Below are 25,538 nucleotides of genomic sequence, written 5' to 3'. Positions count from 1 at the left end.
CCAGATGCTGAGAGGGGACTATGGAGGACCAGTAGAAAGAAAAGCAATGCCCTAGACACTGCCCTGTTCCACAGTCATGTCTGGCTGCACCTGCTGTTGCCTCCTGCTGAGGTACTACTTACTCCATTAGCTCTCTGTGAAAGTCTCTGTCAGTGGCAAGATTAGCATCCACTAATTCAGTTGTTTTCAACCTTTTTTGCACCAGGACCCATTTGTAAACAGTCATGAGTAGCCCTAGCCCCCTGTGTGTGGAGCAGCAGGCAGCCCCTCGCAGGCTGGAGCTCTGCCAGCCTGCACGGGAAAAGCTGTGGTTTCCCAAGCTTTTTTCCTTTAAAGGAGAATCCTTTTTTTAAGTTTGTTCACAACCCCTTCATAAATTCTTGTGACCCCCTGTTGCATCGTGGCCCACGGGTTGAGAAGCACTGTGCTAATTCACCAGTCCCCAACCCACAGCCCACGGGCTCCCAGCCGGTAGGTTTTGCTTCCCACCAAGAGGAGTCTGTTGAGGCTGAGGGGGAGCAGCGCTGGTGCCCAGGGGGGTACCTCACTCACTGGCACTGCAGGCGGGCCCGCACGCCTGGGCCCTGCTAAGCCACGTTCAACCAGGGCTGCCAAAGCCCAATGCAGTGCATGGAGCGGAGCTCTCAAGGCAGGGATGATTGGCACTAGACCAGCTTTGGTTATGAAAAAATATCTTTATTTGCACGCTGCCAGGCACATGCGCCCTCCCCACACACAGGAGGGGGTAAAGCCCACCCCACCCGTCCTACAGCAATTGCCTAGGCCAGTGGTCTCCAAACTTTTTTGATCACACACCCCTATCAGTAAAAAATTTTTGAGCACGCACCCCCAATATATGTATATTTATAGAAATATAAGTTCTAATATTTTCTTCCCGCGCCCCAATGGATCGGCTTGCGCACCCCTTGGGAGGCCACTGATCTAGACCAGCGGCTCCCGACCTGTGGTAGGGTACCGGGGCACCAGGCAGCCTGTTGGCGGGACGTATTAACAGATTTATTATAATTGCTTATATGACAAAAACGTGCTGGTGATACTTACGCCCGCCCCGGCCCGGCCCGCTCCAAATCGGAGGGACCAGCCCGCCGCCTTACATATAAAGATGCGCAGAGGGCTGGAAGGGGCAGGGCCCGGCGGGGCCCGCCCAGGGCTGCAGCTGTCATTGGCAGCCTCTGTCGCGGAAGCAGAGCCAGCCAATCAGACGGAAGACGGGCTGGGCTTCCCTGTCTCCATCCAGAGCGACCCCGCCCCCATCGGCGCTTGCTAGGGCGTGGCCCCGCCCACCGCGGCCTCGCTCTGGCTTTGTCTGCAGCGGCGCCGCCCCCTGCCCGCGCTTCCGGTGCGTGGCTGTGGCCCCGCCCCCGCGGCGGTGGCGGCGGCGGCGCTGTCCCTTTAAGGCGCGGGCGGCGACTCCGCCCTAGGTGTCCGGAGGCGGAAGCGGCCTCGGCGCACGGACATGGCGACGGGTAGCGCCTGTGGCTCCGACTCCAGCCCTGACCTCGACCTCGGCCCGGCCGAGCGCCTGCCGCCGCCCTTGCCGACTGCCGACAGTGACGCGGAGGGCGAGGATGTCTTCACCGGCGCCGTGAGTCCGCGCTGGGCCTGCGGGGTGGGCTGGGGGTGCGGCGGGAGTTGCTCCCTGTTGTCTCGGGGGAAGTGCCTGCAGCCCTGGGCCGGCACGGGCAGGCCTCCCCCCTTGGCTCCCGGCTCCCTTCCGCCTGGCGGGGTTGGGTGACCCCAGCGCTGCTTGTGCTGAGCCTCCGTCCTGGAGCGTCTCCTAGCTCCCCCTGCCAGAGCTGCCCCGCTCGGCTTCTGGCAGCACCACTGCCTGTTACCCGAGTCCTGCAGCCGGCCCGGCTCGGGAGAGATGCAGGCGTCCAAGAGGGGGCAGGGAGCAGCTCTGCTTGGTGGCCCCCAGGTCCCTGGGGGGGTCTGGCACTTCCAGTGCAGGCTGTATGCTGTGAAAGGCACTCGGGGAGGAGGGCGCTCACTTGCCTGTTGTAATCTGTGGTAGTGTTGTGGGCAGGGGGGGTCACCGTTCAGACTGCGGTGCTTCAAGATAGGGCAAGGGGCCCAGAGCACTACCTATCAGGCTGCTGCTCTGGTTTCTGCTCCCTGCCTTGTGCTGCTCTGTTCCCTGCTGCCTCTTCCATTGTCTGCTGCCAGAGGTACTAATCTTAAAGTTTATTTCACAAACTCAACTCCATTGGTGTTAAATCTCTTCTTTAAAGTGACATGTAGGGGAGGGGGGAGAAAGCTTGTGCATAAAGGGCTCTTTAGAAACCTCTCCCTGTATCCACATATGGAGTAGAGTTCAGGCTTTTTGAAGACTAAAATGTATGTAAGACTAAGCTAGTGCAAATAACTTCAAAAGTGAAGGCAGAACAACTGAGGGTTGGGTGTGGATTTCCTCTGTATTAGCTCTTCTGTACTTTCTGGCTAGGTCACTGGCTCACTGAATGTCTCTTGAGAGAGAAACTTCAGTCAAACCTCTCCTTGCCCAGTTGAGCTGGAAGCTCATACAGAAAGAACCCAAACATGTGGCCAGAGCTGACATTCCTGACTTCTTAGACTGTCTTAACCCTGTGATAAACAAGGCTAACAGCTGAAGTGCCTAACCCTGTTTCTTCTAGGGGAAGCAAACACAAGCTGTACCTGTGTCCTTATATAACCCATCAGAGTCTGATTCTCTGCTGATTTTGGAACAGACATCACACCTGAGCAAAACTGCTTCCTCCCTGAAGAGGCCAGTTCTCCTACAGTGCTGGGACTAGGGAGCTGTTATCTCCTTGGAGATGGGGTGTAGTGCTAAGATTCCTGGGAAAACTGAGGACCATGTGAAACTAACTCTGGGGGGGATCTTTTTGCTTTGCTGTGGACAGTCCTTGGCACTGCTGACACCTGTCCTCTGAAAGCTCTTTCGAAAAGCTTCTGCAGGAGCATTTCTAGCTCTTCTGCTAAAACTGCATGGACCAACTAGCTGATCCTACAGAGATTTGGTTTGGGATAGAAATAGAACCTGGGTGTCTTTTTTTTAACTAGTTTTGTTATAGATGCAGGGACTCTGCCAAGCAGTGCCTTGGTGAAGTGGGCAACCCTCTCCCACACAGAGGTAGAAAAGAGCTGCTTCTTCTCTTCAGCAGCTAGAGGGGGTTGGTGCATTGAACTTGATGCCTACTGACTAAAGACTGATGTGGAGAGGAAGCTTTCTAGCCTGGAGAAGATGCAGTAAGTTTCCCTGGACCTTGCAGCACCTGTATTTCTGGAGCTTCTCCAGCTTCTTTACATTAGGACCAAGCATACTTCCTGTTTTGGCCCTGTCTGTACTAAGCAGACTTCAGAGCTTCTTGCTGTTTGCCTACACCCTAAACAACAATGGTTACGCCAGAGTAACTAAATAGACACCAGCATAACATCTAGAATTGGACACAGGGCCAGCTCTCTAAAGGCAGCTGTTCACACACACTACTATGGTACCAGTCCTGTAGGTGTTAGGGACTAGTGACTTGTCTGTGCTGAGCAATAGCTTCCTTGACAAACATAACTTGCGCTGCAAACACAAGCAAGTGGTAAACTGCTTTTACAGTTGTCTCAGTTTTTCTGAGTGGTAGCTCTGTCCCAAAGTGAAGTGACTTATGTTGGTGTTGGCTTTACTTCCAACCCCCAGTAAACTCAAAATACTTAAATGTGTTTGTCAACACTCAAACCTGCCCCTCCAAACAGGCCATCTCACTGCTGAGGAAGCCCCTCTGCTTTCTTCAGGAGACATGAAGTACCTTTGGAAGGACACTTGAATTCTGGTAATGGAGGTGGTATGAGAGCCCACATAACAATGCGTGGATAGTCTGCTTCTGACTTTTGAGGTACCTTCTAAATCTGATCAAAGCAGACTTGACAAAGGGCATAGGTACAGAAGGGCTACTGCCCAAGGCTGACTCTTCCAGCCTTGGTGACTTCTGGACTGGAGCTGAAGATCTCTAGGGAAGTAAAACTCTTCTAAACTAGAAAAGGCATCTCTTTAAAACTAATTCTGCATTAAGGGAATTCTACAGTTGCAACCACGAGCTTGAGAGCTAACTGAAGAATTGGCAGCCAAAAATACCCCTAGAGACTTGCTTTCTCTGACCTGTTAAGTTCTAGCTCTTCATTGGAGATGTTGGTAATTCAGATTTGTCCCCCTGGGCCTTGGTAGGAGAAACAAAGCTTCTTAAGTCTCTATGTATATAGTAGCCTTCTAAGCAGGCAATTCATCGTGCTGAACTGGGATTACTCATGTGGCTAGAGTATCAGTCCTAACCAGCTCTTGCTGATAAGTGGTAGTAGAGGCTCAGCCTTGGCAGCTGCTGCTGTACAGATCACTGAGAATGTCCCTTGCAACCTTGAGTGGCATATTCTACTCACTTCCTCCCAAATTTACATGAACTGCTACTTGCAGTTCTCTAAGGGCTGACAGGCAGGCTTATTTAGCTGTACAGGACTGGGCTAGCTCAGAACTGTTGGTAGCAAAAGGAGGGCTTTTTTTATTTAAAGTCTCCCAGCAAAAACAGTGCAGTGAACTGAGCAGTTCTCTTCCTGTTTGCACAGCACTTCAGTCTGGCTAGTCTGCAGCTAACCTGTGACTTGATGCATGGCTGGGCATGCTGCCATCTGTGCTCTTGAATCTCCAGGTTCTTGGAAGAAAGTCTAGTTCAATTTTTTTGACTTATGCAGTCTTCAGCTGACTGCATCTTTATCACTTCAGCTCCTGACTGGTTAAGTAGTAGTGGGGAAAGGTGAGACACTAGTTTGTTTGGAGGCTACTTGTCTGGACAAGTGGGCTAGGAAGCCTTGGGACACAGTTACTTGAAACTCACAGGCTAGGACTGATCCACCTGGTCAACTGTGACACTGGCTGCTGTTGACAGAAGATGCTAGCAGATGTTTAAAACAGTTGCAAAATTCTGTACAACTGAATCCAGGAAGGGCACTGGCCTTCAGTGATAGGAGCTCCACGCAGCAGAATGCACGTGGGTAGATGCAAGCTTTTTGCCTCTCACCTAATGTTGCTGTTGGCAAGTGTCCTGTGGAGATGTTTTATCAAAACTGGAACTGGAGATGCATGCTAATGCACCTGTGGTAATTGTAAGCAGTAGCACTTGGTACTGTCTGGCCACTACTGGCCTGTCCTCCCAGGCTGGGAGAATGTCAGTAGCACAGGGCAAGGGGGGGGTGAGTTGTAGTGAAGAGCTAAATGGCGGCTTAGTGGCAAGTAGAAACCCCCACTCCTAAAATTCCTCAGGATAAGATGAGGTAACTGCTTGTTTAAAAGTTAACTAGTTCACCTGCAGCCAATGCAATAGCTGCTTCTTGAGCATCTTCAGACTGGGGGTTTCAAATGCTATTGGGAACCTTCCTCAGCAACATGCCAAACCTGGCAAAATGTCTTATGGACAGGACTCGGCCTTAAAGAGAGCATGCAGAATCTGTCACTAGGGCTCCACCCTGCCTTGTATACCTTGTCCACTTTAATAAAGTTATATTGATAGTTTGACTAATATCACTGGGATTAAGATAAAGAGCTGAGAGAAGAACTACTACAGGACACTCTGGTGCAGAGAGGTATGAAATTTTCATAATTTCCCTTTTTATGGGCCTTGGAGCCTTTCATGTCTTGAACAGATGTTTGAGAGTGCTGTATTAAAGAACTGATGCACAAGATCCCTACTGAACTATAATCAGACTGTCAGGGTAGGGGTTGCAATAACCTTTTATTGCAGGTGGGCTGCAATTTAGGTTGTATGGATTGAATGCAAGATTCATCTGCCACTAATAGTTTAATACAGCTGTAGTCTTCTTTCACAGAGAAGGAAGAATAGTTCTGGCCAGCAGTCTTCATGGAGGCCTATATAGGCTGCTAAGTGTGTATAGTACTGATACACGAGCATGGCATAAAGGCTAAGGTAATCTTTAGTGTGGGGCTGGCCATCTGGCTGCAGTCCGAGCACTTTCAGTTTTGCTCCAAAACTTCACTCTTTGGGCCTTGTGATTTCAGTTCTGACTGACTGAGTGCTTAGTTTGAGTTTGTTCATAGTCCGAGTAACCCCCTGCCCTGTTAACTGCATCTGGATGTCTTAAACTTGGAGAATAATGTTGCTAAAAGCACTATTCATCCACAGTAGTGATAAGGTGCGTTCCAGCCCATCTCCAACTTGGAGGGAAACAGAGGAGAAGAACAACTAGAAAGAAAAAACAGTGCTTTTTAAGCATAATACCACTGAATGTTTCTGAATTACTTTTACACGTACTTGTGGGTATTAACTGAAGTGGAGAACAAGTTTTTCACTGCTGTCAGTGGGAGGGTGCTGCAGACATGGAATCCTAGTTCTAGCTGCAACTTGCGAACATCCAAAAATGGGATTTGACCCTCTGCATAACACCGGGCTGGGCTGTCATATCTGAAGAAGGACCAAATGCCTAGCCATAGGACAGATGTGAGGCCACTCAGTATTTTGGCATGTAGTGTTCACTTTCAGCTGGCTACACTTCTGCTGGTACCTCCTGCCTCTACTGATTACTGGCTTGTATACACTATATGGTCCTCAGCAACTTGCTGGATGTGTAATCTAGCTGTCAGCTCAGCAGTTCAGAAGTCCTGCTGTATAACTGCAGCCCCCAACACTGCTGGACTGATGCACCATAAAACCTTGTTCTCTGCCAGATGATGTATTGGAAGTTTATACAGCTGACTGTGTAAGTATGTGTTGGAATGCTGCCTGTTGAAATAGCTGTGTATGTGGGTTTCTAACTCCACTTTTTCTTTTTAAAGAGGCAACATTCATGTGGCTCTGATGCATTTGAACATGCTCTCTCAATTCCAACAGCTTCTAAGCCACTGGAATGGCAGTAAGGTGATGGGTAGTGAGCCAAAAAAAGGTACTGAGTGCTACTTCCCTGAACCAGGCAGTAAAGTCTCTAAACCAGTGCATCTCTGTGGAGAGGGCAGTCTCTCTTCTTATGCTTCAGTTTTTTTCTTCTCTGCTAAGCTCTTTGCCACATCCCACTGCTTTCGTGTCCTAGCAAATGCAATGAATCCATCATAAGGAAAAGAGAAGTTTATTTGTTTTGTTTTTTTATATCTCTGCTGACTACTGAGGGCTTGGCTGAAGAGAGTTTCCCTGTAAATAGGGTCCCTTAAGACTGAATGGACTTAATTCCTCTTACACCAACTTGCTCAAAGCTGGACTCTCATAGATTGGAAGAACAGTGGGAACCCATAGAAGCTTTGAAAGCTTGAGCTGTTGATCCATAGTGTAATAATGGATGGACTGCAAAGTATAGGAAAGGCTAAACCTCTAGCATCTTTTGTAACTTAATGGAATATACATATTTGGTATAAATGGCTTGGGGCTTGGCTACTTCTGAGGAGATGCCTGAGCAGCATGTGGTTGCTAGTGAAGCCATTGGAAATTGGGCTCATCTTAAAGCCCAGTAGAAGCTTTCAAATCTAACCTGTTTACTGATGGGAACTGATCAACTTGATCTTGTGCCAGTACTTAAGTAGCACTGATCCTTGATATCTGCCTCCCAAAACAGACTTATTCAAGATCTTTTTGGCTGTAGTTCTCACTGTTTTTTTAGGGAATAAAAAAACCCAACATGAACTGTACAGGGTAAGGGGGAAAGATATAAATTGGAATCTGTTGGAGTAGATGCTTATATAGAAAGCTCCATGAAGGCATTTGATGCTGGGGTTCAGTACTTGGACCTATGGCTCTTAGTCATGAGACCTACATGAATCTTGACCTTCTTGCATAAATTTCTAGCGCACACTTTTTTGAGTGCAGAGCTCAGCAGAGAAGGAACGGTTATACAGTGACTGTTACCACAACCTAGAGCCATAGACTTGAGGGAAAACACTGAACCATCCATCTTACTGCAGTGCTGACTCAAACCCTGGGATCAAAGATGGCGGTTCTCAACCTTTTTTTTTTAGGAGCAGAACCCATTTGTAAACATAGGCCAGTCCCAGCCTGCTGCCCCCAGTGTGGGGAGGGGGAACAGTATGGGATATGGTGGGGGGCCAAGCAATGCCTTGGCAAGCTAGAAATCTGACAGCTTGCAAGGGGGAAAGCCACAGCTTCCCATCTTCTTTTTTTTTTCTCTTAAAAGAGAATCCATGTTTAAAATTTGTCCATAACCCTTTCATATTTTGTGACCCACATTTGGATCATGACCCACAGGTTGAGAAACTACTCTAGGAAATGCCATTGTAAAGAGAGATCACATCCAAGTCCTCTATTTTGACACCAGGCTCAGCTAGTTTGAATCTTGCCTAGGCAGATACCCACCTGTGGGAGAAGGGTCTGTGATACTGACCCCTTCAGAGGTGAGACTGGGCCTTCTCTGCTTGAGCAGAGTGAGAAGGGGGCTCTTTTTTGCTTTCCTTGATTTTGAGATGGGACCTCTGCCACCTACACCCGCTGAGATTGGCTGCGTGGTGTTGGACTGACATTGCATGGAGGATGCCTTATGGTGTACCAAGGGTCCTGAATGGCTCTAATCCAGCCATGTCTGAGGCTGGCTTGCTGCAGGAACTGGGGGGCCTGTTAAGGTAAGGGATCTTACTAGGCCAGGATCTAATATTTTCTTTGTGCAAGTGTCATTATCCCTGCCTCCAGAAGGACTGGAAAAATCTGTGACTTGATCTGCATGGATTTGGTTTAGTTCAATTCCTGTCTGCGGTTAAGATGCTGCTAGGTCAAAGCCTAGTGGTGATTAAACTGGTATTGCAACTACTTCTTAATTTTATCCTGCAGTGTTCTGCCTTCTACAGTCCCTTGGCTAGGCCGTAGCTCCAATGCCTGATAACTGGAATTGGAGGCTTCCTGCTGGATGGTCAGAATGTTTCCCAGCTTTCCCCTGCAAGGAAATATGAACTTGAGCCAATCTAGCAGACTTCCCCCTTCTCTCTGCATTCAGTGACTTAACATGAGTGGTTAGGTTAGGCCTCTCCTTCCATGCCCCTAGAGAAATGGTTGCTACATGGACAGGAAAAATGCAAGTAGTTTCATTACTAGCACTAAATCTAACTGCCTAATTAATGTTTCTCCAGCCCTCTCACTCTGTGTGGCCACACTACTTTACAGGGCATAGTGATACCCATTTTGGAAGTGGAATGTTCTCATCTCACAACATGATATCACTTGGACTAGCCACTGCTTTTGGACTCAAGGCTGGATTTACTTTTTCTTCCCTGCTGGCTTGCTTTCTTTCAGTCTTGTCTCCAAGTGTCAAACAAAAGATGACCCTATTGCTTGCCTGTAACTTCTTGCCTGCAGTACTTCTTATGTACAAGAAGAACTACAGTGCTGTAACAATGGAGAATTCATTTAGCTTGCTGGTGTGTAGAGGGCTATCTCCTACTGAGGAAGCCTGTATACTATTGTCCCGTCCCGTCCCGTCCCCACCCCCGGGGGGGGTGGGAAGGGACCTCTGGGTTGCCAAGTCACTCATCCTAGCTCACTCTCTTGCCTGCTTACAGGCTCTGCTGTGGATTAGACAGGCCTTCAGTTGCATGTCCTCACTCTCTGGGTTGGATTCCCCCTGCTGACAAACCGGTACTGCCTGACACTGGAAGGTGCATAGGGAACTCCAGTGAGCTCTGGGTTTCAAAAGAGATGTGTACAGCATGATGTCCCTATATCAGGGCTTGGTGTTGGCTTCAAAAGCTGGCTCTGTACAGCATGGCTTTGAAGCAAAATTGCAAAGAGCTTGTTCTGGACAGTGCAGCCTTGTCTTGGCCTTTCTAGGATTGTTCTGGGAGGAAATATGCTCCAGCCTTTGTGTAGTTCAGGCTGTTTCACTAGCATAGCCCTGGCTTCAAACCATGGGCAGAAAATGCACACGCTTCCTTGCAGCAAGCATTGAGACTGTACTACACTGCTCTGTTTTTGAAGTGGGATTAGGAAGCTTCATATAAGCTGTATCCCTGCTTCTGGAAACTTTTTTTTTTCTCTTGTGTAGCAGTTCCTCCAATGGTGGCAGCAATTCCAGTGTTTAGTGCAAATAGGTGAAGCAGACATGGTCATCTTGCCCGTTCCTGTAGACCTGCCTTGAGCCTAGGGGGTTGCACAGTGGCAAAATAAGTGCCTCTGCCTACCTGTAGTGCCTGATTGATGAGCAGGGCATGGTGCACTTGAACTCTAGCCTTTCTAAGTAACTCCAGGGTGCCCAATCAGCAGGGGCAGTGTCTGGTGTCTGCCTTAACTGCTGTTTGTACTGAATTTTTCTGTAAGCTAATAGTTGGTCCATTGGGAAATGGTGCTAGATACTTAACTGCAGCAACTAGTTCAGTGCAGTGTCATTTGTATTAAGATGGATAATAAGGACACTCCATGGCAGTTTTAAGAGCACTTCTATTTTCCCCTCAGCTAAGAGAACCACTGAGTGTTGTGTTTGAGCTTTTTTTTTAAAAACACCAAAACTGTAGTGCTGGGTGTAGTCAGCAGCTTGAATTGGGCAGCCTAGCACAGCCATGCTGGTTGCATTCCTGCTCCTGATTCTCCATTATGCTGCTCCCTCCCTCTTCAAGCTCTAGGACCCTTTCAGTATTGTCCTGCATTTAGAAACCTGACGGTCATGACCTGACAGTGTGTCTCTTCCTGTGGCAAAGCAGAGTGATTCCATGTAGTTGGTCAAAGCTGTCTTGGGCTCAGTGAGGCTTCCAGGGAGACATGTTGTCTGGGGGACTGGAATTACCCCCTTTGCATGTGCTGTCTCCAGGCAGCTCCTGCTGCCCATACTGACGGTCTCTCTCTGTGGTGTGGGTTTTTTTGTTTGTTTTCAGAGCAAACCCATAGTATCCAAGAGGGAATCTCCTCCTCCCCTTTCTCCTCCTCTCCCAGTGACCAGCAGCTCCAAAGAAAATGGTGTTCATGTGGAGCAGGATGATCAGGACCTATTTGCAGGCAAGTTCATATGTACTATATGCTTTTATTGTACTGGGGCAGAAGGTGTTCTCTAGAGCTGCAAGAGACTTCAAAATCTAAATGCTTATCTAGAAGCACTTAAAGGTATTGCAGTAAGCATGATGCCTGTATCTCACTGCTTGTTCCAGTCTCTTTTAAACATGCAGTTAAGAAGCTTCTCTGGCATTGAAGCAAGGGGGTGGGGGGAGAAAGGAAGTCACCTGCCTATACTGTTGGAAGAAGACTCCCTACTTGGGTACCACAGGAGATGGGGTTTGTCTAGAAACTGCTTGGTGAGTAGAGAGGCTTAAGTGATAAAGAACATGAGCTTATTTGGGAAGACAAAAGTAAACCTTAATATGGGCTGATAGAGCATGCAGGCTGTTCTATACCAGCATCAGGAGCTCAAACTCTCCAGTTGCTACCAGTTGGAATCCTAGCAGCCTGAGGGGGAACCAGCAGTACAGCAAGTCCATAGACTTGCATGAACTACTAAAGTGTGGTGTCTCCTTGAGGAGAAGGAGCCAAGGGGGGTAGAAATCTTCAGCCTCTTTACAGCACTTTAGGAAAATTTGAAAGTGATCCTCTACCATGACTTTGATCATGAAGGCCATGCCCATGCTAGAGACTTTCTACAGGCTGACTTCTGCCTTGTGCCAGTGTGTTCCATAAAGAATTTCCTGGTGAGAGGCAGTTTCCAAGCTAATTATTCTGCCACCTCCCACCCCATCAAAGCATTGGGTTATGACATGCCACTCATGTCACATCCCACACACCCAAGCAGAGGGACTGACTGGTGGCGGTGGTGGTGGCTGCTCCTGCTGCTTCTAGCTTGGTGGTAAGAACTGATGTCCTGGCCATGGCATTGGTTAAGAGCTGTTTGAGCTCTTCACTTGGTTATGTGCCCCCTTGTCCACACTGCAAGTGGACATGTGTCTATGTATATTGGAAATCAAATGTTGAAATTACTTCATTGTGAGAAGCTTATCTTCATTGGGTAACACGGTGGTGGTCAACCAGTGGTACAAGAAGTCTCTGTGGTTTGCAGCAGGCTGGAGAGAAGGCAGGGAACAAAGTGGAATAGCCTATCAGATGGGGCAAAGTAATTGGTGACACTCGATGGAAGATAAGCAGCTAACTTACGGCAAGCCTGCTAAAAAGGTTGGTCCCTACTAGTCTAACAGATCTGTGGGAGCTTAGGAGAAACTCCTTCCTATAGGAAAACACTTCATGCAAGTAACTTAATAGCAGGAAGACGCCAAAGGGTTCTGTGTTGGGGTGTGAGGCAAAATCACAAGATGTTCTGGGCAGCTTCTTCCTTGCACAAGTGCTAGCTTTTCTGGAACAGAAAGACCATTTAGTTGGAAAAGCTGCTGACCCTCCATGATGACCCTTGTCCCTTTACAGATGCCACTGTTGAGCTGTCTCTGGACAGCACCCAAAACAACCAGAAGAAAGAACCAGCCAAAGCCTCTAGCCCTGCCCCTCCACTAGAAGTCAGAGCTGTCAGCTCTTCCTCCAGGCAAGCTTCAAAGAGTTATGAGGAGGTGAGAACTGTGACTTGAGTCTGGTCTCCTTCCTGCTAAACTCAACCTCTGCTACTCTGGGTTTGGAGTAAGTACATACAGTCCCCTTCCCTTGAGGAAAGATGCCCAATAGCTGGTCCAGGGATTTTAGGTGTCACTTGGATTAATCTACGTTCTCCTTCCATGGCAGCCCTGCCTGAGGGCTTAGCACTGCTTGTTCCAGTCTCTTTTAAACATGCAGTTAAGAAGCTTCTCTGGCATTGAAGCAAGGGGGTGGGGGGAGAGAGGAAGCCACCTGCCTATACTGCTGGAAGAAGACTCCCTACTTAGTGGGTACCACAGGAGATGGTTTTTTAAAAAAAAAAAAAGCCTTAACCTCAGCTGGGGTGGGTGCTAGGATGCTGTTCTGGAGTCAGCCTGGGTGAATAATGGAGCTCAGGTTCTGCAGTGCCACTGGCTGAAGGGTGGTGGCACTGCTGTCAATCACATAAATGTGGACTAACGTCTAGTCTTTGTCACTGCTGGAAGGCTCCAGCTAGAATAACTGTTCCCTGCATGGTATTTCAGTGGCACTATCTGTTCTAAAAGCAGCTTTGTGTTTTCAGGGGTGGGGTGGGAATGAAGGAGCCAACAGAAGCAGCTTTTCTTGCAAATATCACGGTTGAGGCAGGCTGGAGCCTTTCTAGCTTTTAACTGTCTTGCCTCTCAAATCTCCCAAACAGCTGGAAGAGGAAGAACAGGAAGACAAATTTGAGCTGACAGTAGGAGTGAGTGACCCTGAAAAAGTTGGTGAGTCTTGTCACTTCCACCACCATATAATATGCAGAATTAGGGACTGGGAGGGAAGTTATGAGTCTGGCAGGGGACTAACGTAGCCGGGCTGGAACTTTACCTCAAATACACAACTAATCCCTTGTCACTCACTCACCCCCAAGCACATCAAAGAAATGCCTTTCTCCTGCATGATTTCTCAAGAATGTGGTAACAGCAATTGGAAGTTTTAGTAGTAGCAGATAAGAAAGGAGAACTGTAGCCAGGTGCCAGTGAATGAACCTAACCTTGCCTTTTTCACTTGGGTTGGGTGTTTGTATTTTGAAGGCTATACAAGCAGATCTGCCCAACCCATCATCGGCATATATGGCTGTTTGGCTTGCAGGTGTCATGCAGTCTTCGCTTAAAAGGTTCCTAAAGATCCTGACCTTTCAGGGCTATACAGTCCAACATTCCCAATTTTTATGGAGAGGTCTCATGATGACCCCAGACAAATAAATCAATAGCTCTGGCCACTAGTAATAGGCTAGGCTGAAAGCATCTCAACCTAGTGGCCAAGTAGGGGTAGGTCTGACATAATTACCCCTGCAAAAAGGAATGGTGCACGAGTAGAGCACTGATGGATTTGTCACTAGGTAAAATGACATCTGCTCTATTGGCAGTCCTCTGGGCTGTGATTGAGTCTCTGAAAAGGCAAATGACATGTAGCCCATGGGGGTAGGTTTTTAACTAGCTTCCTTTCAGATAAGCTGCCTCCTGCTCATACAGCCACTGAATTGTTTGGCCTTAAACAGATGTGTGGCCTCAGCCCAAATGCTGGCAGTGCAACAAGTGATTAATTGTCAGCAACCAGCCTGCTACTCTAGGAAGTACAAATGGGGCTCTGCAGCACCAAGCAGCCAGCCCTATTGTCTAACAGCTAATTGGCAGCAAGCCACAGCTCCTACAACGTGAGATGCAGTGTGAATATGCTTGTACTATGCACTGCACTTTGAGGTGCAACCATGCTTTTGGCAAGTTGGCATTGCCTTGAGGTTGGGCACTTGGCCAGAAACTCCAAATGCAGGTGGTCCAGATCTCTGTAGCTCCTTTCTGAAACTTGGGCACATAAGCATCAGCAGGGGAAGGAAGCCATTGTCCAAGGGACTAATCTTACTTTCTTCTTATTTCACAGGGGATGGAATGAATGCCTATGTAGCCTACAAAGTCTCAACATGGGTATGTCTCCCAGGGAGTCTCAGTAGGGAGGAAGTGTTCTTCCCATTACTCATTCACTTCTCACTTTTTTTCAAATGAAGACAGTCAGATTAGCATTCTAGGGTGCTTGCTGTAAAGTGTAGAGTCAAACAGCCCCACTCTGCATGTTATCCCCTCCTGCAGCAACCTCATGGGACCTCCATTCTTATGGGTAACCCATAGCATTTTGCCAGAAACTACTAGTGAGATGAGGAAAAGCTGAAATATTAACAGGGAGTGCCAATACAGACTGAGCTGTGCCCTTCCACCTCCTATACAGGAGACCAAACAAGCTTCTGTTCTTGAGACTTCCTTCTTGAACTCTGCAGCTTTTAGGTCTTGTCAAGTCAATCCCTCCTGGAATAATGTTCAAACATAAGAAGTTGCTTGACTGTATCTTTAATGGTCAGGAAGCAAATTTTGAGTATTTGGAGTGACTCCCACGTGCTTGATCTGCAACTGTTCATTTTAGATGTTCCTAGCCTGGATTTTAGTTGCTTAACACCCATCTGCTGTGACCTGAAGCTATAATGGGAGTTGATCCTGGGCTGCTTGGGAATAAGGCACTTGTATGGTTTCCCTACAGGCTTGCCAGAACTGGTGTCTGTCCCACAGTAGGTGGTACTGTCTAGTTGGTGGTGCTTGTACCTTTTTTGCTTGGCATAAGCAACTGTAAGCTGAGCCACTTCAGAGCTTCACTCTTGTATTTCATTCTGCTCACTTGAAGCTGAAGAGGTACTGCCTCTTCCCTACTACTGAGGTCCTAATAACTCTGGGTTACTGGTATACCACTATATTACAGGAACCTCTGCTTGTAGTAGGCTTGCCTTTTTTGTCTTGACCTGAAATTGTTGTGAGGCTGCTGAATAGATTACAGAAGCAGATTCACTTTGACTGTGAAGCTTAACATGTGAAGTTCCCTATCCTTAAGAACAGAATGAATAGGGGAGCAGAAGTAAATCATGCACTAGCGTGGAGGCTCCTGGTGAACTGAAGTAACTTCAAATTCAGTGGTAGTTGATCTAGGAAAAATGAGGCCAGGGGTTCTTGTGGAGTGATTTAGTTCAACAAAAAGATAATATAGTTGGGAGGGAAAGAGGTGAGGTTTTGAATACCTATATACCCTTCCACAGTGATCCTTGAAAGCTCAACTGCCCCACCCTTGGCTGTGCAGCTGATCCAATAAAAAGATACTGCCATACAAAAATCCTTGCCTCTGAATTCAGTGTTACTAGCCAGATTATAGCCTAAGTCTGCCTGTCAAAAAAAAATTTTTTTTAAACACCTTTGGAACTCATGGCTACTGCAGTCTCCAAGGCTCGTCAGTGGGACTGGCATCATCTCTAGCTGTGCTGTCCTTCAGAAGCTTGTACTCCCTGGCTTCTGGTGAGCTTTGCTACATAACTGTCCCCTTCTGCCTAAAAGCCCTTCCCCATCCTTCATGAGTGCAATGTCTTCCTGAAACCAAACATACCTATTTACTTGCAGCCAAGGTGCAGCTTTTAGCTTGCCATGAATATTGATGATCTGTCTAAGTCCCTTCCGACTCACTGATTCTATGTTGATGCTGGGGGGGATGCAAAAAAAACAAAACCCTGTTAAACTAGAAAGGTCACATGACCTAGTAATACCAGCATTTCTTAGCTGAAAAGCTACTCTAGCTTGGTATCCACTCCATAGCATCAAACTGTTCATACAGGTAAAATCTGTCCCCAGACACTCATCTAGACCTTTCTTTACTCCCAGCTGGAGTGGTTAAACAAGAATACTCCAGGCCTCCATTTGCTGTTAGTGCTAGATTCCTCAGATGCCAATTGATTTCTGAGGACAAACAGCAGAGGCAGTGGTGGCTGTCTAAAAACTAGATTATAGGATGGTCTTGTTTTTGTGTATTTTTTTTTTTTTTTCTTCTCTCCCTCCCCTCCCTACAGCCTGTACAGAAGATGATCTGTTTAAAAACCTACTTTCCCAGGAGTGTGGGGAGAGCATGCACACTCTACCAGTATGTGCACAGTGGGTTTAAGGCTATATACTGTATTTCTGTCATTCTTCAACAATCCCCTCTGTCAGCAGTCCCTCAGCCTAGTCGTTGTGTACTTACAACTTCAGCTGTCTCTCTCTAAGCTTTTCCATGTTAAAACAATGCTAGCCACTCCAACTGTTAGTGTTACCATAGCAAAGGTAGTTGGCAAGTGAGCAGGTTCCTGGTCAAGTGACTGCCTGACATTGTTCACTTTGGTCTTCCCTTGATCAGTATCGCACACAACTGTACAAAAAATAAAAATAAAAACCCTAAGGCTGTCTGCATCCTAATTAATTTGCAACTGTTTCTTTCCTTGTGCTCTTACCTTTTGTAAGCAGTCTGAAGTGGGGGAGGGAAATGAGTAAATATGTGGTGATATGTTACTCTGCTGGTAACTTAAAGACTACTGTGATAAAACTGACATACTATCTGGGGTGTTGCAAAGAATGCTCTAGCCCTGACAGTAAGCTGGGTCCTTGATATTTAGTTGGAATAAGACCAAGCATGTTCAGTTGTTGCTTACCTCCTCCATGGAGGAGGTAAATCTGAAGGGTGGGAGACTGCATCTATAGAAAGAGCTTATCCTCCCTTCTTATACCCTCTTTGTGTGTGGGGGGGGGGGGGGGTATAAAATTCTACCTGAACTTCATAGACTTGACATGGATCTTGTGCTAAACAGGCTGCACAATAGCAAGCCTTATCATTTGTCTCTTTCCACCCAGACTAGTTTACCTATGTTCAGAAGCAAGCAGTTCTCTGTCAAGAGGAGATTCAGTGACTTCTTGGGTCTGTATGAGAAGCTGTCAGAAAAGCACTCGCAGAATGGATTCATAGTCCCACCACCCCCTGAGAAGAGCTTAATAGGTGAGTGATGTCCTGTAACTGCAAGATAGTTCATCTAAAGGTTGAAATTTTGTTCTGTAACTTTCCATGAACATGCAGATGTGCCAAAACTTATTGGCAGATGCACTTGGAACCCTAAGTCCATAATGGATGAATGCAGAGTCCTGCTTTCTGTTGACGAGTATCTGTCATTTAATACTGATTTCTGAGCTACCATTTCCCCATGGGAGGATAGTAGTACACATGGGAACTTAATACTGTGACTTCGAAGTCCAATGCTTATAGTCCTGCCAGAGAGCTTGAATTAACTTGACAAAGCCAAAGGCTTCTGAGCCAACTTGCGTTATCAAATTCTGGAGTAAGCAGTTGCCTAGCTGTGGCTGTTGCTTGCCGCCTTAGCATGTAGCAAGGGCAAGAGTGCTTCTTTTTTTCAATGTTCTCATTGGCTTGCCATTCACGCTAAGCTTACAATGAGTTGACCCTCTACAAGCCTGCCTGGAGCTGGTCCACTAGACTTTATGAATATTCTTTACTCTTGCCCATTTCTAATAACATGCCTCAGCCTTTCACTACTGTTGCAAAATCTTGACGGCTGTTGCCTGAAACAGGTTTCTCCTGCCTCTTATCACCCTCCCACGCTTGGAAGCTGCACATGCTATTTAAACTAAATATCATCTCTGATTCCAGGAATGACCAAAGTCAAAGTTGGGAAAGAAGATTCTTCCTCTGCAGAATTCCTAGAAAAAAGACGGGCTGCTTTAGAAAGGTATGGATCAGTTCCTTGGAGATGGTGAGCTCTGTCAAGAGCAGCCTGCAGCCACCCTAGCACTAATCAACAGAGGTGCTTTTTGAGTGGGGAGTGAACTTTGCAGGTTTGGGTGGGGGGGAATTAGAACTACTCCTCCCCTTGCCTGGATTTTCAATAAACTCTTTGGATCAGCTATTGATGAGCAAGAGTAAATTATTTCAATGGACTGTCTTAATATCCAGCTTCTCTTATTCCCCTCTGCCAGGACATAAAAGGAAAAAAAAAAAAAAAAAAAGTGATAAACTTTAAAGTGAAGAGTCCAGACAGCACTGCTAGTTGTGCCTTAAATTAGATCTTTGTCTTTTAGTAAACTATTTTGTGATTCATCGCTTTATCAAATGCACACTAAACCTTGAAGGAATGTCAACTAAAACCAAATGAATAAGCTTGCAAATAATGCAAAAGAAGGCTAGGAAATGACATGTGGCACTGTTCAAAACTGCAGCATCTTAATCTTGCCAAAACGCTGTCTGCATGTGGCTGAGACACGGGTAAGAAGCAGATTCTTGTAATGCATCATTGTGCAGCTACACAACCCTCTGAATTTAAGAGTAAGGTGACCCTTTCCTTCTAAGGGGATAGAAGACTGAGAATCTGCTACAAAGTCGAGACTTGAGTTACAGAAGATCTGTAGGTGCCAGTCTCCAAGTTACTGCCTGCAATTCTTGAGCAGGGCCACTATAGGAGGTCAGACTAGATTATAAAGTTCCTTCCCATCCTCTCCTCACTAAAGAAATGAGACAAACTAAAAGTGCTTCTCATTCAGGCAGGGAGGACAGCTTGGCTTGTGACAAGACTAACCAATCAGGTATGTAAGTGCAGAACTACACATGACAGTTCTATAATATGCTGTAGTGGGCTGCCAAGGCATGTCATTACAGACTTCCCACAGTTTTGGTCAAACCAGTGCTGCTGGAGCTAAAAAGGTCCTGTCTGATGAAAATTTGTGTTCTCATTCTCAGGTACCTTCAAAGAGTAGTCAGCCACCCAACCATGCTACAAGATCCTGATGTCAGGGAGTTCTTGGAAAAAGAAGAGGTTAGTGAGTATAGAGGATGTGCAGATCTATCCTCCTTCCAGAAAACTGCAAAGAAGCTCACCATGAGGATTCAAAGGAAGTGGTGAACTCCTTAAAGGAGTTAATGTAACGTAATTGCATGCTAAGCTAATCCCCCATGTACCCTCCTGCCCTCTTTCAAAGTCATTGGTATCTTTGCTTTCCACCTACTTGGCACAGACTCTTGAACTCATAAGGCATTGTAATTACAAAAATCTAATTCCTTCAGCCATTAACAAAACCAAAGGGAGGGGAAGATACTTAAGGATGTGATGAAACCAGCATATCTGGGACTTGGATGGGACACTCTACAAATGTGGTAGAAGCATGGCAGAGGACCTGGAACCAGAGTTGAGGCAATTGGTTCTAAGCTGCCAGGGAAGGAGCATGTCTTCCAAACCAATAGTCCTCTTGTATGAGAGAGTGTACTCTAGAAATTCAGATTTGATCCTCTGATTTCAAGTGGGTGCCCAAGGCTCACTAAAATAGTCTGTAGCCTCTAGCTTCTAAGTTAGTGTTCTAAAGTAAATGCTACTTTTTTTTTTTCTTTTTTTTTTTTTTTTAAGAGAGTCAAGAGACTGATCATTATCTCTCTGGGTTTACCTTGTATAAACATGTCTACATGATTTCATACAACTGGAATAGTTGAGCAGCATCCGTAAAAAGATCTTGAAGCAGCACAGGGTGTCACAGTACCCTGGCTAGTGTTCATTAGTTCATAGGTTTCACTTAACAGCTGTATTCTCTCAGTGCAAGATCCCCATTGGAGACAGCTGACTCTACCCTGGGATCAAAGTTAAAGCTGCAGTTTCACACTTGGAATGAAGTGGTAAATATGGCTAGGCCTCCTTTAAAGAATGGGGAACGTAACTGAAACTATCAATTTAATGATACAAAATCCAGTTAAGTATTGTCCCACTGGCTCTGTGAAGCCAGTGGGGTCATCTGAAATAGTCATGCAAATCAAGGATTCTCTATACATGGAAGTAGACCAGTACAGTAAAGTTCATGGCTCATCTACTCTGAGTAGGGCCCCTTTCTATCTGACTACATCTGTATTCTCTTCTTGGTTTTAAAAAAAACATTCCCAGACTACAGAGCTGGTAATAACCAGCTCACCTTTGTCACAATCCCATTTTCAGGTAATATGGCCAATCTGGAAAGAAGTAAAACCTGTTCCCTAATCCCACTGATGTATTGACCTACTGGTTCCTGGAGAGCCCCTAAGTATCTCTAAACTGTGGGTGAATGTCTTGAGTAACAGTTTGAAGTGACACTGCATGACCAGTAAACATGGCAGTTAATGACTACAGATGTGGCTCAAATGGATAGCACTAGGTTGTCTCTGCCTCATCGGACTAGTGGTTTGTCTTTTGGGTTTTTGGGGGTTTTTTTGTTCTGAATCTGTTCCCTACTGATCGTTCCAACTAAGGACTGTTACAAGTTGTGGGACTAGGTAAATGGATCCCCTATCCCAGTTGGCCTCCACTGTAATATTTCTGTGTCTATTTCATTCCAAGGAATCCAAAATTTGGCTGTCACCACAAACGGGAAAACATTTGATCTCTCTTGTGCTCATTCTCTACAGCTGCCCCGAGCAATAGGTACCCAGGCACTGAGTGGAGCAGGAATACTGAAGATGTTCAACAAAGCTACTGATGCTGTTAGCAAAATGACCATCAAGATGAACGAATCGGATATAGTAAGTGTTAAGATCTTCAGGCAGCTCCTGCTGTCCAGTTGATTTGGATGCTCTGAAGCTGAGGGTTCTGCAGCTGCTCAAAGGGGAAAATGGGTTGGCTGAGACATCAGCCAGACTAGTAATTTTGTGATTCCATTCATGGGAATGAACCCTGCTCTGAACTTGTCCATTTTCAGTGGTTTGAAGAGAAGCTTCAGGAAGTGGAGTGTGAGGATCAGCGTCTGCGGAAACTACATGCTGTTGTAGAAACACTAGTTAACCACAGGAAAGGTAATCTGCCCAGAACCTGAACTATGGAATTTCAGGGTCCATATGTTGTAGTTGGATGGGGAACCTTGTGTGGGATTGAAATGATGTAGTTTGAGGGCCTGTCAGATCTGCTAGCACCAGCTCTGCTAATGGCTGCCTCCTGGCTAACTTGTGCTAGTAACCACCTGCAGCTGGGGCACAACAGTTCTGCTGTCTTCAAGCGAATACTTTGTATTCGCTAGCCACCTGTGTTCATACTGGTCCTCCCACAGTTTCTCAGCAAGAAAGAAGGCAAGTTGGCAAGCTGGAGTTGCCTAGCTACAAGGAGCAGCTGACTCCTGCTGTGGAATAACTGGCTCTTTAGTATACCAGAAATGGCATTTTAGGGCTTCCCAAGTACCAGAGTCCCAGTCCCAGCATCCCTGGGGCTAAACACTTTTTTTTTTTTTTTTTCTCCTAGTTGGGTTTCCCTTGTATGGTACCTAGAACAATAAGCTAGCTTTCTGCTAAACTGACCTGCTCTCCATTCCATCCACTAGAGCTAGCACTGAATACAGCCCAGTTTGCAAAGAGCTTGGCCATGCTGGGGAGTTCAGAAGACAACACAGCCCTGTCCCGGGCGCTCTCGCAGCTGGCGGAGGTGGAGGAGAAGATTGAACAGCTGTACCAGGAACAAGTCAACAGTGACTTCTTCATCCTGGCTGAGCTCCTGAGTGACTACATTCGCCTTCTGTCAGTTGTAAGGGTAAGCACTCGCGTGTCTTTGCCTGGTAGACAAATGTGCCAGAAGGATGTTGGGTCCAAAGTCTCAGCTTCACGTGGTCACAGCTGGACTTACAGCAACTCCTAGGCTGTATACAGATGCAGACCCAGAACAAGTTCCTGTGTGCAACCACTGTTGGGATGGAAATTTATCTTGGCATGATGTGGCCTGGCTGTATGGCAAACCTCTAACTTGCACTACTGCTTACTAGTGTAAAGGAGGAAGCTTTATTTCCTCTGTGCTGCCCTTCCCAACAGGCTTATAGCAGCTTACAGAAAAGCACAGAACTTCTAGAACAGTAGAACAAACCAAAGGGAAACTAGACCATCAATGTAATGGAAACCCCTTTAACCAATATCCCAGCCAAACTTTTTTTGGCTAAATGCCTGCCCATATAGGAAGGTCTTACTGTGCTTTTTGAAAGCTCCAGGCTTGGGTTCCAGAGCTGAGTGACTGATGAGAAGGATACCTTCCCCCATGTCTAGGTGCTATACTGGACCCACGGGTTCTGTTGAGTCTGAAGATCTAACAAGTCTCTTTTAAGGCTGTGACTGCCTACCTGACAGACCTGCTAATACCCTGTTGAACAAGTTATGCTACAATGTTCCCTGCACCCCATTATTGCAGGGTGCCTTTGACCAGCGCATGAAAACCTGGCAAAGGTGGCAGGATGCCCAAACCATGCTGCAAAAAAAGCGGGAGACTGAAGCCAGGCTGCTGTGGGCCAACAAACCAGACAAGCTGCAGCAGGCCAAAGAGGAGATCTCAGAGGTGAGGAGCTTTTTGGCAGGGGATAAAAAGCTAGTGAGGAATGTCTCTAACAAAACAGGGCTGTTGTCCATCTCTGGTCTGATGGCTGGGTACCACTAACTACTGTGTGCACCTACCTCTTAAGCTTTCTGGTTGTAACTCCCAACCCAATAGCTGAATTTAAACCCTGCACAGTTGGCTCTTACCTTGTGGTTGAGGACAAGCGTGCAGCCAGTAAAGCTCTGCTAAAATACCTGTAGGCTCAAGCACCAAAAAGACTTGAAAGTTTTTGCCCCCAAGGACAGCAGCTGGAAGTAATGGGGAGCATCCCTTGACCCTAACAAGTTTTAGGTAGCAATAAGCAACTCTGCACAGTGCCTGACTAGCTGGAACTGATGGCTGTAAGATGTCTAATGTGTTTCTTGTGCTGTTTGTAGTGGGAGTCCCGTGTGACACAGTATGAAAGGGACTTTGAACGGGTTTCTGCCGTCATTCGCAAAGAAGTGATACGGTTCGAGGTAAGAGTTCTAGTTTGTGCAGTAGGCTTCTGTCTGGCAGCTTGCTCAGTCTAGTGTTCCTTTCCAACTGGCAGCCCTTGTTTAATCCCACTGAGCCATCTGCCCAGAGTGAAACAACCGTTTCCAAGTTTCCTGCTCCAGGTCTTGAGTTTCAGTAGCTATACAGTGCCTGGCTGCCCTGTTTCATTTGTCAAGAATATAAAGTACTAACTTCATTCACAATGGCTCTACTACTATCAGATTGCCTATCTCCCCCTCAAACAGGGCAAAAGACCTGTGCAGAGGCAGTCATGTACTGGTAAGTAGCCTAGAAAGCCAATATGGGTATAACTGCCTGAACATCTTCCTAGCATGCTGACAAAAGCTCTGACCATGTGTCTTCATAATAATTGCTGACTCGCCACAGCCAAATCTGCAGTAGTAGCAGTAAAACGCAACCTAGTATTTTAAAAATGCTTGGCAGTGTCTGCTTGTTTTTGGTTCATCTCCAACTGAGTTGCATGCAATGCAAGTTCTGGGAGGTTAAATATAATGTTCTCTTTTTACAGAAAGAGAAATCGAGGGATTTCAGAAACCATGTGACTAAATACCTAGAGACGCTATTAAATTCACAGCAACAGGTAAGGTTCCTCAATAGGGACCTAAATCTGCTAGGCAAGGCTCTAGAAATGCCTGTCTCAACACACAGTTGTACCACTGTTTTTTTGAGTGTTACTCCCGGCAAAGTTAATGGGTGTTTTTAGGGTGGTAGGTGTAAGGACATGTCCCCTGTACACATGCAAGATAGGCTGTTTGTCCAAGCTGGAAGCCTGCTTAGGATACAGAAGCAGCTTTATCCATCTTATGATGGTGGATGAGATTCCCTGCTAGCTTTGTAGGGACCAATGGTGCACTTTCCCTCCCTCCCCCCCTTACAATCAGATGCAGAGAACTTGGTGCATCATTCTGGACAGAAAAGCAGGGAAGAAGGGTTTTAAGCTTAATATCAACCCAGATCAGGTTTGCAGATGGACAGCAGACCACTGATATAACCCCTTCATAATGAAGGGGTGCAGATGATGACCTCATGGAAGGGGAGTACAGTATTACCTTTTGATTATACTGTTCCAACCCCTGTAGAGGAGAATTACCTTGTCAATCTAGCTGTTGGGCAGCACATTGCTAATTATGTATGTATCTTGTTTTGTGCAGTTGGTGAAGTACTGGGAAGCATTCTTGCCTGAAGCAAAGGCCATCTCTTAACCGGACCAAGCAAACCAGAGCGTACCTGAACTTACTCTGCCTTTTATACACTATACCTCTTCGCCTTTTACAAACAAACCCTAGTTTGAACACATCCTGCGAAACAGTTAGAGGTTTAACCCCCAGATGAGCAGCTTACCCAACCAGTAACTCTTCTAACTGTATATTTTTCATTTAGCTTCATATATTTTCTTACTGAAGAGAAACTAGTTTCCTGCTTTAAGCAAAGACCTGCAGTAGGTGGTGAGTGTGGGGAGGGGGTTAATGGGATATCAATATCAAATGTATATTTTTCAGGCTGGGGGTTTAGGACTTGAATAATTCTTACTCCTGCAGTGCCATCAAGATTATGTAACAAAATATTTAAAAATCAGAGCAAAAAAATGCTGACTAGTGTCCTTTTTGTGAAGCATGTGGTTGGGGAAGGGGTATCTGACATGGCAAAAGCTGCTCTATATCAAGCTTTGGGGAAGTTGAGGGGTTTCCTAATGGCTAAGTGGAGTAATGTAACTTTGAAGGGAAGTCCTTTCTAGAAAAACCCAGTCAGTCATTCCATGGGTTGACGCCACTACTAATTAGCACAGTTGTCTCTTACCCCATGTGGGCGGGCAGGAAAAACTACCTCTTTCCTCCTTGAGGCAGCACCCTTTTTGTGTTCATACTCCTCCAAAGAAGGCTGTTCCTTCTCTGAGACCATGTCCAGGGCTGCCATGCAGCTTCTAAGTCTTAAGGGTTATAAGGAGTTCAAGTTCTATGCCCCCTAATCTCTTTTTTGATTACAGAAAATTAAGAGTTATCCTCCACCCCAAGTCTAATGGGGCTGAGCACTACTGCAGCAAATAGAAGGAAAGTTGCAGCAACATGGCTTCATAGAGCAATACCTGAGTATGTACCCACAACCCTGTCTCCTCACTCATGGTTCACTTCCAGGGTTTCAGTGTTTCCAAAGCCTTAGTGGAAACCTTGCTAGAAAGCTGCAAGCAACAGGCTCCATGTGGGTTTGAGCTAGTAGCTCTGGAGGAACACCATGGAGCCATAATTGGTAGCTTCCCTACAGACAGCCTACCAGCTTTCCCAGAATGG

General features: G+C 46.5%; 1 protein-coding gene across 1 annotated transcript; it reads left to right on the top strand.

Annotated features, from left to right (window-relative positions):
* The first annotated feature begins 1,396 nt into the window (after positions 1 to 1,396).
* On the top strand, positions 1,397 to 24,839 carry SNX1 (sorting nexin 1). The gene is made up of 15 exons (XM_019533237.1): positions 1,397 to 1,606; positions 10,847 to 10,967; positions 12,375 to 12,514; positions 13,216 to 13,282; positions 14,439 to 14,479; positions 17,243 to 17,387; positions 18,054 to 18,132; positions 19,137 to 19,212; positions 20,820 to 20,933; positions 21,110 to 21,203; positions 21,722 to 21,927; positions 22,573 to 22,716; positions 23,133 to 23,213; positions 23,762 to 23,833; positions 24,405 to 24,839. The coding sequence occupies exons 1-15, from the start codon at positions 1,478 to 1,480 to the stop codon at positions 24,453 to 24,455; spliced, it is 1,560 nt and encodes a 519-aa protein (XP_019388782.1). The 5' UTR covers positions 1,397 to 1,477; the 3' UTR covers positions 24,456 to 24,839.
* The last annotated feature ends 699 nt before the right edge of the window (positions 24,840 to 25,538 follow it).

This window comes from Crocodylus porosus, unplaced genomic scaffold (genome assembly GCF_001723895.1).
Source record: "Crocodylus porosus isolate Cpor-Errol unplaced genomic scaffold, CroPor_comp1, whole genome shotgun sequence".
In the NCBI taxonomy this organism is placed as follows: domain Eukaryota; kingdom Metazoa; phylum Chordata; order Crocodylia; family Crocodylidae; genus Crocodylus; species Crocodylus porosus.
The sequence above is the reverse complement of the archived record's forward strand: the minus strand, read 5'-3'. Positions and strand labels throughout refer to the sequence as shown.